At 37.7% G+C, this 17,020-nt stretch overlaps 1 protein-coding gene across 1 annotated transcript in view; it reads left to right on the forward strand.

Moving 5' to 3' along the window:
• Positions 1 to 17,020, forward strand: part of LOC307128008 (uncharacterized protein) — a 64,321-nt gene that overhangs the window by 21,122 nt on the left and 26,179 nt on the right. Inside the window, exons 6-7 of the mRNA XM_079819526.1 lie at positions 2,792 to 2,845; positions 15,250 to 15,294. Of these exons, the coding sequence (XP_079675652.1) occupies positions 2,792 to 2,845; positions 15,250 to 15,294 (99 nt within the window). The remainder of the gene's footprint in view (positions 1 to 2,791; positions 2,846 to 15,249; positions 15,295 to 17,020) is intronic.

Below are 17,020 nucleotides of genomic sequence, written 5' to 3' on the forward strand. Positions count from 1 at the left end.
CTCGTCTGTTTGATCGGACCACACTGGCCAGCCTTTGCTCCCCATGTGCATCAATGAGCCTTGGCCGCCCATGACTATATATATATATAAATGAATTTATGTTTTATGCCTTAATTTAATTACCAGAAAAACTAAAATACACAACACAGAATTTGTGTAAAAAAAAATTCATAGTGTCAGGGTCGTGTGCAGGTAGGAAGACGATGGGAGAAGCATGAAGTGCAAAAAAGGAGTTTAATCTCAGGAAAAGGTAGGTACACACAACATTAAACAATGGAAGACTTACACGAACGGTAGACGACGGAGATCAGACACAGACTGGGGAAAAAGGGGGAACTAAATGGGGAACCCAAACAGGAATGATGATACACAGCTGGAAGGGAATTAACTCATAATGACGGTGACCATGGAAACAGATGAGTGGCGGGAAACAGAACAAAGAATCAAGTGACAAATGAAAACACAGGAAGTCCATGAACAAAACATAACTGTGACAATATGCCCTTCCCCAGATCGGCATCGTGCCTTAAATGGATCAACAGCGGAGGGAGGGCGGTGGTTCAGGTGGAGGGTAAACAGTCTATCTAGGAGGACCCAGAGCGGAGCTGACGGTGGGAGGACCCCTGGAGGAGGTAGGACTGACGATTTCAGGGGGCCGACTGACAGAGGCGGAGCCAGTGGATGCCATGGTGTAGCCACTGGGTGACGCATCACAGCAACGCCAATGGCAGGGCCTGGTGATGACCTGTGCTCTGGCGACCGAGGCGATGGTTCGGACACAGCCGGACCAACCGAGCCCCGAGATGGAGTAGGAGGGAGTGAGGAGCCCAACTGAGTGGAGTCCCAAGGTGAGGGCGGATCGATGAGCGACCAAGATGACATTGGAGGCGAGAGGGAGACCAGCGGAACTGGTGGTCCAAGGAGGAGCAGAGGAAGGTGAGAGCCAGGGTATCATCAAAGGTTCGACGGGCTGAGGTGGAGTCCTGGTTGTGGAGGTCAGAGGCGGAAACCGTGGATTCATTAGCGGGCTAGCATACCCACGGCGACCACCCCACTCCAAAGGTGGATGGAAGGTGAGCGGAGGGGCTGACAGACAGTAGCGGAAGACAGGCTGGAAGGACGGCAATGAGCGGAGGTGGGAGAGGGAGGATGGGTGGGGTTTCAGGAGACCCTACCAGTGCCACTGTCCTTACAGAACTCCGGACAGGAGACAAAGTCTTTTTTGAGCTCTGAACAGGAGATAGATAGAGTCCTTACTGGACTGGAGACGGGAGGCGGAATCCACTCTGGACTAGAGACAGGCGATGCAGGCATGGCAGCCATCTTAGCTGGAGACGAGGGCTCTGGCGTGGCGGCGGCCATCTTGGCCAGAGACAAGGGCTCTGGCATGGCGGCAGCCATCTTTGGACATTCGTCATGGGCTGGTGTCCCTCCTACTCCATTAGGGGCTTTCATCGGACACTGGGGTTCTCACCGGGCTTGGGGAAGAGAACGGGGATGTCTTCGGGCTCATGACGGAGACAGGCAGTGTCAACGAGCTCTGGATGGATACAGGAGATTTCTCTGGGCTTTCGATGGAGGCAGAGGACATCTCTGGGCTTTTGATGGAGAGAGGGGATGTCTCTGACCTCTAGACGGAGACAGGGGATATCTCTGGGCTCTGGACAGAGACAGGGGACATCTCTGGGCTCTGGACAGAGACAGGGGACATCTCTGGGCTCTGGACAGAGACAGGGGACATCTCTGGGCTCTGGACAGAGACAGGGGATATCTTTGGGCTCTGGACGGAGACAGGGTGTATCCAGGACTGGGGCGTGATGCTCACCGGATTACCGCTTCTCTCCAGCTCAATCCCATGGTGTCTGGGAGGTCCATGTGATGGTAAGTGACCCGATCCTGAATAGCGCCTTCAGCGCCTTGTCCTCGAGATCGCTAGCAACGGCCACAGAGATAAACCGGGTGAGGAATGACAGCATATCTTGGCTCTCCTGAGCCAGGACGAGAATTGTTCACCGCTCGTCCATTTTTTCGGGCGGTCTGATCTTCTGTCAGGCGTAGTTGCAGGCAGGAAGGCGATGACAGGCAGATTCACAATCAAAGGAGCTTTTAATGAATAAGGTTCTCAGGTGAGCAATAACAGAGGTAGCAACACACACTTACACGAACGGTAGACGACGGAGATCAGACACAGACTGGAGAAACAGGGGGAACTAAATAGAGAATCCAAATGAGAATGATGACACACAGCTGGAAGGGAATTAACTCATAATGACGGTGACCATGCAAACAGATGAGTGGCGGGAAACAGGTCAAATAATCAAGTGACAAATGAAAACACAGAAAGTCCATGAACAAAACATAACTGTGACACATTATTGTAATAAAAAATATAAAATAAAAGTCAAAAAGTGATAATATTTAATAAACAAAATTACTGCATCCCACAAACAAAACCACTTGCAATTTAAACTTTTTTCCATGTCCTTGATGGCCTAAACCCTCACCCAAGAGGGATTCAATTTGCACCCTAAAACTATTAGGATAAAATGAATAAAGAAAATAAAAGTCACTACAAATGAAAGACAAGACAGAAAGAATGAAACAATACAAGAATAGAACAATAAACAAAAAATTATCTGTATTATGCTGCTATTTCAAAGAGGGCTGAGGGATTTTAAGTATTTTGCCTCTTTTTTATTAGTGCATAGACCTAATTTATATTCATACAAAAGAAACTTCAGAATTACATATTGTTTCTCAGTATTGCTATTTATTTTTATCCCCCCCCCAGGCATGAGGTGAATTGCTCACTCTGCAGTTCAGTTATACAGGAACTTGAAGAAAGGTAAGTAGGTGCTTTGTAAACTCTGCATTATATTTGCAAAATTTTGTCATGTTAGTATTTTGTATTTTGTTATTAACAGGTGTACCTTTGTCCAATGCCACACTAACCAAAGTTTAACAAAACAATATAAAAATACAATAATTTAATCTGCAGTAGATGAAAAACTAGAATAAATGTATCTCTTACCAAGGCAATTCTGTCTGTGGCTATAAATGTAGAGATCTTGTCATTTATTTACATATATTTTAAAACTTCCGTCTGAATAGCAGGATATAATTGCAAGTTTTTGACCACTCATCTTGTAATGTGTTTATTTGAATTGTTTCCATAGTCCTTGTCCTTCGTTTCCTAAATGTATAGACAAGACAAAGAAGAATGATAAACAACTATAGACTGTTTACTTAAAGTGATAGTCACCCAAAAATGAAAATTATCCCCTGATTTAATCTCCCTCAAGTCATCCTAGGTGTATATGAAATTCTTCTTTCAGATGAACACAATCAGGAAAACATGTCCTGGCTCTTCCAAGCTTTATAATAGTGACTTTTGGGTCATTTTTGAAGTCCATAAAAGTGCATCTGTCCATCATAAAATATGTCCACACGGCTCTGGAGGGTTAATAAAGGCCTTCTGAAGCGAATCGATGTTCCGATTTCGACCAGCTACTCTTGTCATACGTAGCGTAAGCATTTTTAACTGCAAGAGGCGTGGGTGCTACTCTTTTTCCGTAAGTTGAATAGGGAAGGCAAATGGCCAGAAGCTAGATAATTTACTTGATAAAGTTTTAAATATGGACCTGCTACCTGGATTACCCCTATGAGCCCATCAAGAGACCCATCATCAACCCATCTGGGCTAACCCATGTGGGGCCTCCATGGAAACTGAGGACAAAATTAGCTGGGTCCAGTTGGGCCCCAGATATCAGCCCATGAGCTAACCCTTTGGGCCTACCTAGTTGACCCAAGTGGGCCCCAGATAAGAAGCCCATTTTGAGCCCATGCCCACTCTGTAGCCCATGTTTAACCCATGTGGGCCCCACATACACGTGTTGGCTGGGTGGTGGACTCCCTAATTAGTATTGACAGTATAAATGACTATAAATTCCCATAAATTCCCAACGGTACTTTCGTAAAATCTGTCAGATACGGAGGCTTTAAAGTAAGCGGATCCACAACAGCTTTGGCGACTATGCTCTGTTATGTATTGTCATCATCGTCATTATCATGGGCGGCGCTAGGGAGTGGCTAGCAGGTGCTTCAGCATCCCCAAGAAATACCAAAGCACCCCCAAAACATTTTAGCTGGAAGCAATTATATACAGGCTGTATTCTAATTAATACATAGCTAAGTAAATAATTTACAACAACAACAAATGAAAAAAAAAAAAAGGAAACAAAGCGTGCGTAACATATGTGATGGGACGCGTCACGTGAATTGTAGCTACGCTGTTGCCCTTAATAATGTAGCATTTCATTTTTTCGGGGAAAAATGGAGCGGTTCCTTCTGCCAATTAAGCTATCTCGTGATTCTAATTTAGTTCCTACTTCCTAGTAAAAAGAACATAAACTTATCTCAGCCAGAGGTTGAAAACGGTTCAGATGTTGATTGTACAGAGTCTGACACGGAGCAGTCCGCTGACACATTTGCCGTGGATGCATAGATGGCAGCTAATCAATACACGAAGAGTGAAGGCTTTGGGTGTTCAACGTATCATTAGCCGCTTTTCCATTACCCTTCAAATTGCGCAAAATAGAAATTTTGAATTGAAAATATGCCCAATGGAAACAAATTTCACAATTTCACAAATCTCCCATAGGACTATATCGCAAAAAGAAACAATTCGACATAAAAACAACATATTTTTCTTGTTAAAACAACATATATTTTCTCCTAATAAGGACATATATTGTATAGTGATGTGTACAAAATCCTTTATCCACATTAGAGAATTTATATAGCCTATGTGCCTTTGCCACACTTCCATGTTTTTTGTACTCTATATTAGTATAACAGTATAATAATATAATAAAGTGTATCAGTCTGGTGACTAAAATTAAAAAATGTACTAGCCAATGGCGATTCTATTGCCAAGGTGTGCGTAGAAGGCTGTGCTCACTTTCATAATCAACAAATGAAATAAAAAAGGCCTAATATTATAGGCCAATAACAACAAAGGCCGTGGATTCAGGGAACTGAAAATTTTGCATGCACTCCACTCCACTCCACTCCAAATGCTGTCTTCATTTAACCCTTAATCGTCCCTTGGGGTCCAGCTGACCCCACTGGACTTTTCCTCCATTTTTTAAAAGTGTTCCCTTCATCTCAGGGCCATGAGACTCTGTGACTTTTACTACATAATCTATCTAAACATGCACAAAAAATCTGGGCTTGATTTGGTTGTTCTAAAGGTGTGTAAAAAAAAATTTACCGTTTAAGTCCCTCTGGGTCAGATTGACCCCACATTGAAAATGAATGGGAAAGTGTAAAAAATACATTTTTTTCACTTTTTTTGTCAAATATTTTTTACTAAATCCAGTATAAATCTGAAAATTTCCACATTTATATCAAGGTCTGGTCCTAGAGCATAAACACAAAGTAGAACGAACTTTCTGTCTCATACACACACATACACGTCTATATTACCAACAGGGGACCATCACTCCACACTGACCAAGAGGGGACCTGTGTTTCTAGTCATTTTGAAGAAACAAAACTTAGATACAAAATTTTGTTTTAAGGTCTTTTTTCATAATATAACTTCAAATAAGCATTTATTTTTTTATTTTTAAACATGCCAAGAGGGGACCTGACCGATGTCTACCTATCCAACAGGGGACCTCCATAGCCTGCAATGGAGCTGTGTGTGTGAAAGGGAAGAGAGCTGGCAGTCAAGTCTGTCTTCATTATTTAATATATATATATAATTATATAATGTTCACACAGGCATCAGGGAACACAATGAGCACACAACAGAGAAAAAGCCATGTTGTGGACATTACAGAAAAGAATTTAAGAAATAAAAAAATTCTTAAAATTAAGAGTTATCTTTAAGAAATTCATTCTCTGTTGTGTCTTCATACTTACAGTATCCGTCCACATCTCTCATTTAAGCTTATTTTCAAGAACACCAACACTGTAAAAAAAAATCAGGTCTCCAATTGAAAATTTTCTAGTGACCGATCACATCTAAATTTTTTAGTTGGCCAAATTGAATTTCTTGAATTTTAATTGAATTAAAGTGCATCAATTTACAGAAAATTTTCAATTGGAGACCCAAATTTTTTTTACAGTAAAGGTATTTCAATGTGTGACTTATTTTTGAATAAAACATGGACAAGCAGAAATTGTTCTTTAAGGTAATAATCACAGGTCATCACTTTATATAGTAAATAATGATTATGTTAAACACAATGACTCGGTCCCCTGTTAGATAGTAAATCACGACACCAGTGTGTTTAATTTGTCATTTCTTGCCATAAACACACTGTAGATATTTAGAGTTTTTATAGCAATAACTGAGTTTTAAGAGTTAAATCAAGCAGAAATAGTTCTCTAATGTATTAATTGCAGATCATCTTTGAATAATGATTATGTTAAACACAATGACTCTGTCCCCTGTTAGATAGTAAATCATGACACCAGTGTGTTTGCGTTGTCATTTCTTGCCATAAACACACTGTAGATATTTAGAGTTTTTATAGCAATAACTGAGTTTTAAGAGTTAAATCAAGCAGAAATAGTTCTCTAATGTATTAATTGCAGATCATCTTTGAATAATAATTATGTTAAACACAATGACTCGGTCCCCTGTTAGATAGTAAATCACGACACCAGTGTGTTTGCGTTGTCATTTCTTGCCATAAACACACTGTGGAGATTTAGAGTTTTTATAGCAATAACTGAGTTTTAAGAGTTAAATCAAGCAGAAATAGTTCTCTAATGTATTAATTGCAGATCATCTTTGAATAATGATTATGTTAAACACAATGACTCGGTCCCCTGTTAGATAGTAAATCACGACACCAGTGTGTTTGCTTTGTCATTTCTTGCCATCATAAACACACTGTGGAGATTTAGAGTTTTTATAGCAATAACTGAGTTTTAAGAGTTAAATCAAGCAGAAATATTTCTCTAATGTATTAATTGCAGATCCTCTTTGAATAATGATTATGTTAAACACAATGACTCGGTCCACTGTTAGATAGTAAATCACGACACCAGTGTGTTTGCGTTGTCATTTCTTGCCATAAACACACTGTGGAGATTTAGAGTTTTTATAGCAATAACTGAGTTTTAAGAGTTAAATCAAGCAGAAATATTTCTCTAATGTATTAATTGCAGATCCTCTTTGAATAATGATTATGTTAAACACAATGACTCGGTCCCCTGTTAGATAGTAAATCACGACACCAGTGTGTTTGCGTTGTCATTTCTTGCCATAAACACACTGTAGATATTTAGAGTTTTTATAGCAATAACTGAGTTTTAAGAGTTAAATCAAGCAGAAATATTTCTATAATGTATAAATTGCAGATCATCTTTGAATAATGATTATGTTAAACACAATGACTCTGTCCCCTGTTAGATAGTAAATCACGACACCAGTGTGTTTGCGTTGTCATTTCTTGCCATAAACACACTGTGGAGATTTAGAGTTTTTATAGCAATAACTGAGTTTTAAGAGTTAAATCAAGCAGAAATATTTCTATAATGTATAAATTGCAGATCATCTTTGAATAATGATTATGTTAAACACAATGACTCTGTCCCCTGTTAGATAGTAAATCACGACACCAGTGTGTTTGCGTTGTCATTTCTTGCCATAAACACACTGTGGAGATTTAGAGTTTTTATAGCAATAACTGAGTTTTAAGAGTTAAATCAAGCAGAAATAGTTCTCTAATGTATTAATTGCAGATCATCTTTGAATAATGATTATGTTAAACACAATGACTCGGTCCCCTGTTAGATAGTAAATCACGACACCAGTGTGTTTGCGTTGTCATTTCTTGCCATAAACACACTGTGGAGATTTAGAGTTTTTATAGCAATAACTGAGTTTTAAGAGTTAAATCAAGCAGAAATAGTTCTCTAATGTATTAATTGCAGATCATCTTTGAATAATGATTATGTTAAACACAATGACTCGGTCCCCTGTTAGATAGTAAATCACGACACCAGTGTGTTTGCGTTGTCATTTCTTGCCATAAACACACTGTGGAGATTTAGAGTTTTTATAGCAATAACTGAGTTTTAAGAGTTAAATCAAGCAGAAATAGTTCTCTAATGTATTAATTGCAGATCATCTTTGAATAATGATTATGTTAAACACAATGACTCGGTCCCCTGTTAGATAGTAAATCATGACACCAGTGTGTTTAATTTGTCATTTCTTCATCTCAAACACACTGTGGAGATTTAGAGTTTTTATAGCAATAACTGAGTTTTAAGAGTTAAATCAAGCAGAAATATTTCTCTAATGTATTAATTGCAGATCCTCTTTGAATAATGATTATGTTAAACACAATGACTCGGTCCCCTGTTAGATAGTAAATCACGACACCAGTGTGTTTAATTTGTCATTTCTTGCCATCATAAACACACTGTAGAGATTTAGAGTTTTTATAACAATAACTGAGTTTTAAGAGTTAAATCAAGCAGAAATATTTCTCTAATGTATTAATTGCAGATCCTCTTTGAATAATGATTATGTTAAACACAATGACTCGGTCCCCTGTTAGATAGTAAATCACGACACCAGTGTGTTTAATTTGTCATTTCTTCATCTCAAACACACTGTAGATATTCACTGTATATATTGAGATAACTCAATTTTATGGTGACTTGCATTAAAATGTTTATCCGTCTCAATTAAATTATGTGAACTGAATGACTTTTAACATTGACACTTTAGTTATTTAACCAACTGATGATTTTCAAGTCAGCAATCAACACACAACTGAGTTTTGACCTCCAAAATCTTATTATAGTGTATTTTTATGGTAAGTATTGGTGTTTTATGTTTTAAATCAAGCAGAAATCACTCTTTAAGGAAACAATTGCAGGTCACACTTTATACAGTGAACATGATTTCCTTAAATTGACTTAAGTCCCCTGTTGGATGGTAAAACACGACACCTGTTTGATTGCTTTGCCATTTCTTGCCATCACAAACACACTGTAGAGATTTTGAAGGTCAGAACTAAATTTTTTGGTGACTTGCATGAAAATCTTCATCCGTCTCAATTAAATTATGTGAACTGAATGTCTTTTAACATTGACACTTTAGTCGAAGATTTTCAACTCAACAATCAACACACAACTGAGTTTTGACCTCCAAAATCATTATACAGTGTATATTAAATTTAAATAAAAAATAAAAATTTCCTTACAAAACAGTTTGACTCAAGTTTGACTCTCTACTGCTTATTCATTATTGTTTATGTTACATGGTCCATGTTTACATTACAGTATAAAATTGTTCCTAAGTTTTCCCCTTTTATATAGATGGTAATGACTAAATATCCTCGCACACCGAAATTTTCACACGTTAAAAAAAAGATCAAGCACGTTTACACACAGCCTCTGAAACTTTCCTTCCTTCATCATAAAAAAAAATCTGATCAGGTTCAGTTTTCTGCATTTTTCGCATCCATAGCAAGCATTTAAAGAGGGGTTTCAAATTTCTGTGTTATTCATTTTTGTGTTAAAATTTTGAACATAAGTTGAACAGTTTAAAAAAGAAAGTGTGAACCTTCAAATTAGCCATTATAGTTCATAAAGTTTTGCTGGTGTTTGTATCTAATTGAGAAAACAATGAATGTAAATTGAAAGATGTCGTCATTGAACGCATTTTGTGCCAAAGCAAATAAATGATCCACAGTTTAGCCACATAGGCTGATGTGATCCCTGAGTGAAGAGTTTTGAAAAAGTGATGAGTATTCAGAAATGTGTCCTAGCAGATGTTTAAAAAACCCTGTAATATCACTATTAGTAAGGGATCACTGTATAATATCAGTCTTTAAATGTGAGATATTTAAAGTGAACCTAAAGTATACTTGCAATAGTGTGATTTTAGCACAATTAAATATACTTAATGGATGTTTCGCAAAAGCGTTGTTTAGTGATATTGCGTCCTTGTGTTTCTGCTGTACGTCATCAGCAACTGTCTAAGTTCAATTACAATACTCAAGAACATATGTACAGAGGATGCACAAAAGTACCCGGATGTTATAAGATATATGAGTATAAATAACTCCATACAGATCTATTGTTTTACAAAAATAATCTATTGTTTACAAAAGGAGAAAACGTGTGTACTTTAATGAAAACTTGGACCATGTGACATAAACTGAAGTTAACAGCAAAAAAATATACTATAATGCTGACTGTTGTTAGTGTTTTTTGTTGTATGAGTTAAAAGTGTATATGTTGGGTGAATCCTCATTGTGTTCTGGAAGAATTAGTTGATTTAAGACATCAATGAAGTGTTTTGGTAGTTTTAGCACATTTTGAACGTGAAATTAACTGCTTTGCTTTGAAAGGTGTCCTAGCGATTGTAGCTGAGAGATAGACGTCAAACAGACTCAAACAAAGACCCAGAATTCTGTGGTGTTACAGCACTGTGGCTGCTGTAAATGGCTGCTGTACGGTTTCTTTATGAAATAACAGGCACAATGGCAAAGATATTTCTGCAAAAACTCCAAAGTAATGTTCGGTTGCAGTGAGAAAGTCACAAGAGACAACTAAAAAAACTCATGCGTGTATTTAGCCTAGTGTAGATCTGTTTGCTTACACATCCCCCAAACTCCATTTACATATGAATACAGGAAAGGCCAAAGCCATTGTCTCACAGGTGAGGAACAGGCCTAACAGAGCTGTTACACCCATGTCACAGACACAAACTTCTCATCCAAACTAGAGAAAACGCTGGGATTTACCTGGGAAAATTAAATCAATGTACACTTTTTCCAATCCCTACGACACATTTTTCATATTTCTGCTTGATTTAACTCTTAAAACTCAGTTATTGCTATAAAAACTCTAAATCTCTACAGTGTGTTTATGATGGCAAGAAATGACAACGCAAACACACTGGTGTCGTGATTTACTATCTAACAGGGGACCGAGTCATTGTGTTTAACATAATCATTATTCAAAGATGATCTGCAATTAATACATTATAGAAATATTTCTGCTTGATTTAACTCTTAAAACTCAGTTATTGCTATAAAAACTCTAAATCTCCACAGTGTGTTTATGGCAAGAAATGAAAAATTAAACACACTGGTGTCGTGATTTACTATCTAACAGGGTAACCGAGCCATTGTGTAAATCATAAATAAATCAAAAGTGGTTTGTTTAAAAAACTCATAAATGTATAAGGTGGTAAGGTGGGCCTTTTACACCCCATTTTACATGGGGCAAAAGTCACACATTATTTATACAAATACTTGAGCTAAAATGTTTTTTTTTTAATAATGTCTTAACACTTGTTTAAAAGAATAGTAAAGTTTGTACTATTTTCTGTTTATTTTGATAAATACAATAATATTCAATGAATATAGGCTACTGTCATTAAAATATGTTAAAATAAAAAATACAAAAACAAAACTTCTAATTACATTCTGGTTGTTTAGATTTTTAAATCCTTTTTTCTTGGATTCTGTGTAGAATTTAATTGTAATGTAATGCAAAGTTTGAAACTAGTCAGGGTATCTAGTAAAGAGATGTAATGCTTGTTCCTTTAGTAAGCAGCCTGTTAAACAGCAGAGTCTCTCTGGGACAGCAGGCCATTCAAACAATAGAGGAGTGTGTGTGAACGACGTGTGTTTAAGAGCCCTTACAGTTCCTGCTCCAGCCTACAGGGGAGCTGCTGAGTATGACCTTAAACACACACACACACTTAGGTCCCCACTTGGTCATAAGTTTTAAAAAAATTACCAGAGTGTTTTTACTTAATTTTCACATGATTTAAACACAACCCACTTGTAGGTCCCCACTTGGTCAAAAGTAAAAAAAATCACCAGAGTGTTTTTTTAGTGTTTTTACTTGATTTTAACATGATTTAAAGTATGACCAACAGGGGACCTGAAAAATGTCCCCTCTTGGCTCAGAGGTCCCCTGTTAGTGAGTGTGTTACGACACCAAGGTCCCCTGTTAGATAGGTAGACAAGTACACACGCACACACACACACACACACACACACACAAACACACACATGTGTGTGACTGCAACAGAGAGCATTTTTATAGAAACTGGCAAATAAAATCAACAAAACTGGCATAAATCTGAAAGATTTTCCTACATAAATGAAGTACTAATACTAGAGCACAAATGCAATATGGAACAAGCATGTTCACTCACACGCACACACACACAAACACAAACACAGGCGTCTGGAGCATTTTTTTGGATTTTGGCAATGAATGGGAAATGTAAAAAATGCTTTTTTTTCACTTTGTTTGTAAAAAAAAATCAACTAAATCCAGTATAAATCTGAAAATGTCTACATTTATATCAAGATCTGGTCCTAGAGCATAAACACAAAGTGGAACGAACTTTCTGTCTCATACGCACACACACACACACACACACACACACACACACACACACACACACACACACACACACACACACACACACACACACACACACACACACACACACACACACACACACACACACACACACACACAAACACAAACACACACATGTGTGTGACTGCAACAGAGAGCATTTTTATAGAAACTGGCAAATAAAATAGACAAAACTGGCATAAATCTGAAAAAATTCCATACATAAATGAAGGACAAATACTAGAGCACAAATGCAACATGGAACAATCATGAGAAAGAGAGGGAAAAGGGCAAATAAAAGAAAGATGAAAGGCAGCTTAACTTTTGCATAACTTCCCTATGGACCTCTATTGGATAATGTGGTCATTGCACTCTCTTTCTCTTTAACTATAATTCCTAAAGTTTTTCCACAAACCTACAGATGGCGGTATTCTATCCCTAACACATAGAGCAATGTCCAAAAACTATTTATATTTATTTAAGATCATCATTCAAGTGATTTTTTCATTAAAAAATTATTTTTAATGAGCCAATTTATGACATAGTTAAGTATTTGTGCAGTAAATAGGTAAAAAACTACCAAATACCCACAAAAAAACAGCATAAATGTATAGTTGAGAAGTAAATAAAAAAAATGATATATAGTTTTCCATGTAAAAAAATTATATTTCCTTATGCAATCGCTCTGTAAAAGTTTGGGGTCTATCTGACCCCAAGGGACTCAAACGTAAACCCTACTTGAGGGGCGATTAAGGGTTAAAAAAAAAAATGTGTTTATTAAACGCAAAGTTTTTAATTTCAAAAGCATTTCTGAATTAATTTCAAATTTCCAACAAACAAAATTTAAAGCCAAAATAATGAAATGGTAAAAAAAAAAAGTTAATTCAAACATTTCGTTCTTTTAATTTTAATGAATGCTTGAATAACACGGATATGTCTCCTTCCATTAAAAAAATAGCCAGTGCGGTGGCTGGGATATACATAAAGCTAACAACATGCGTGGCATCATTTTTCGAATGACTTATCAGAGGGGAAAGGGGAGGGGAAAATTTTTTTTTGCTGCGTAACATCGGTTAATGGAAACAGCATCATTTCGCAATCGTTTTTTATCGACATTTAGAAAATATTGCTGTAACGCGGTATGTATGTTCAGGGAAGAAGGAGGCGGGAACCGGCGAACGTTCAACATACTTTTAATAAAATAAATGAACACCAAATGAAAGTAAAAGCGGGAGCCCCTCACGGACGACTGCCGCGCACATACATAAACAAAACACAAATTATAATCCAGGCCTGGTCCTCTCTCGTCCTTCACTGGAGCCGCTCGTCCTTATATGCCTCCGTACTCCCTCATGAGAGGACTCGAGACCGGTGTGCCTCGCAGGTGACGTTCATTCGGTGACACCGATCTCACTCGCTCCTCCCATGTCTCTCACTCGTCCACCTCGCCACAATTGCAAATCTGTAGGCCTAATTGAAACGCGGCTATTGATGCATTTTCCGTCAATCACAACAACATTCACATTGTCCTGATTTGAGACCGTAAATGATTGTTGTCCCCAATTTGGTGAATAGTGATATTTCCCCGGTGCTATGGGTGCTTTTTAATGACATATTGTCCTTGACTGAACTTTTGTTCAATGAATAGGCCAATACAAAATCTTAAAGAATATTTGATTGAATGATGCCTTTTGTGCTTGTTCAATTTAATACAATTAAAACTTAAATTGTGATAAATAAAGTAATTGAATGTTAAAATTATTGTCAATGATCTAGCACCCCCTGTCAATGATCTAGCACCCCCTCAGCACCTGAGTTCAAAATTCTGTAGCCCCGCCCCTGCTCATCACTGTCCCGCATCGTTGGAAAATTTCCCACCGGTTAATAGACATGTGACAATACCGGTATCACCGGTGGGGGACGTTGGAGTTAAAATCAAAACAATGGTGGGGGCCATTGCTGTGGTGGGCAAGTGATGTAACCATCGCAGCAAGCCTAGGTTGCTGACATATGGGGGATTTCATGTACAGGGAAAGCGGCCCACAAATCGCTCGCCCAAGCAGAAAAATTTGCCTTTGCTGCCCAATCTCGATTAAGGAAAATCACATTGTATTTGATACAAAACTAACTAGACTAAATCAAATGAAAAAAGTTCAAGGAAAATGTATTACATTTATAATTTATTTATTATGGTTAAAGTCATCAATTTGCATTAATTTAACTAGTTTTTTTTTTAAAGAAAACTTATTTTATTTATTACAGTTATATTTATTTTGATTATATTTTACTTATTTTATTCATAATAGGCTACTAATATTTATTAAATTATACTTTTTTTAAATTCTCAATAAAAAATTTAAAAAACTTCTGGCATACATTTAAAAGGGATAGATAATGAATATGTGCATGTGTGACCTGTTGCAATACATCAGCACATTTTAAATTTTTAGATAAATTGGTCACAATATTATTGTAAGTAAATTAATCCGTGTTAGAAAACTAGACTATATCACTGTTCCCATTTAGAGCAATCCACATATTAGTATTCAAATAGCTGGAGAAAAAAAAAACCATTTAGATTATATATATATAATTTAATTGACAGGTTTAATTGAGACCAGATGTAAAAACAAAATAAAAAAATGTTGGTTGGACAATGACATACATTTTTTAAAATCTTAATAATACAATAATAATAATAATCTGAAAGGTTATTGGCATATTATACTGTAAACAGCACTATACAAATGTACAAGTACACAGTGTATGAAAACCTTGACAAAATATATGATCTACTCATGGAAGTGATTCTCATTTACTTTGTAGAGAGCGTGCCATTGAAGATTACAAGAAGAAGTGTGATGAATTAAGGTAATTATTTCCTTTACATAATTTGATTTGAACTTGCTCGCAATATTCAATCACATGAGGTTTTTGAAGTCTATCAATTGTGATTCAGTGGCTGGATAGAGATTTCCATTTTTTTAAGAACTCAAAACTTCCTTGTTAGTCCAAATACATCTTTTATTCCAAGCTGCCAAAAAAAACTTGCTTCCTACAGGGTTTTTATTACATAATCAAGAGGGGGGTGGTGTTAGTTTTACCTACAGTCTACAAACTCTATACATTGATCTCATCATGCCGGACAACTTTCTAAGACACACAAAAATAGCCGTAGCAAACACTGGAAGCACCAACTGAAAGGGAAAGATCTCTGGGACCAAGATTCAAGGGAACTCGGAGGGAAATAGAAACACAAGATACATCCAATACAGAGGTACAAACAACAACAGCTGAGAAAACACAAGGGCATTTATACACAAGGTGTATAAATGTATTATACACATTTAAGGTGTATTATACACAAGGTGTATAAATGTATTATACACATTTAAGGTGTATTATACACAAGGTGTATAAATGGGCAAATCAACAGAAAAATTACAAGGGGACTACAAAATGGCAACTGGAAACAGGAAATGAACCAAATACAAACTAAACATAAAAGTCCAACTGAAAGACATTGTTACATACTGCTCAGAGACTTAAAAGTTTGAGGATCCAAATGCAGCTTTATTAGAGGGACAATCCAGATACATAATCCAAAGTACAGGCAACAGGTCAGACAACAGGTCAAAACACAGGCAGGCAGTCCAAACAAACAAACACACAAGGCTGGGAACAAAGGCAAACGGGTAATCCAAAGACAGGCAAGAAATCCAAAAACCAAGAGACATGAACCAGAAACACGCTCAGAGATGCAGTGTAACAACATACAAGACTTTAAAGTGAATGACAGGGTGAATAGGCTACATATAGGCAGAGGTAATGTGGTAAATGAGACACAGGTGTAAACAATAAGTGATGATGAGTCCGGGCAAAGGATAAAGGGTAATGTAGTTCTTGATGGAGGACAGTCCAGGGTGGTGTGCCCTCAGGTGGTAATCAAAGGCATTCTCACTGGTGAATCGTGACATAGCCCCCCTCTCAAAGGAGCAGCTTCCAGACGCTCCTAAAATTGTGCAGGTGGGAGGTGAAGCAGAGGCGGACCCAGGGGCGGGAGGGCCTGGAGACTGAGGCAGAGCAGGCAGAGCAGGCAGCCAGGGCGGAGAAGGCTGGGCAGATGACCAGGGTGGTGTAGGCGGCTAGGGCGAAGCAGGCCGGGCAGGGTGGAGCAGGCTGAACAGGCTTGAACCCCCCCACGGCGGAGCAGACAACCACCACAGCAATGCAGACAGGCTTGAAGACCCCCCATGGCCACTGTGCGACGGGATCCGTGGACCTATAGCTTTTCACAATACATATTGTTTCAAAGCAGCTTCACAGAAAAAGTGTCTACATTACAATTTATTTCTGAAATGTACATATACAAAGCACACAGATTAGCTAACAATGTATTATCAATCAATATAATAATTAATTTAGGCATAGAAATAAGTGAAATAGGAATACATGTTGTAACAATCATTAGGGTATATAGAAAATGAGCATGGGTGCGTGTTAATGTAGAGCTGCGTCATCTGAAGTCCTTGCAGGAGTTGAGTCGTCTCTTCACAGGTGATGGTCATCTGAAGTCCTTGCAGGAGTTGAGTCGTCT

Source organism: Gobio gobio, assembly GCF_949357685.1.
Source record: "Gobio gobio genome assembly, chromosome: 1".
In the NCBI taxonomy this organism is placed as follows: domain Eukaryota; kingdom Metazoa; phylum Chordata; class Actinopteri; order Cypriniformes; family Gobionidae; genus Gobio; species Gobio gobio.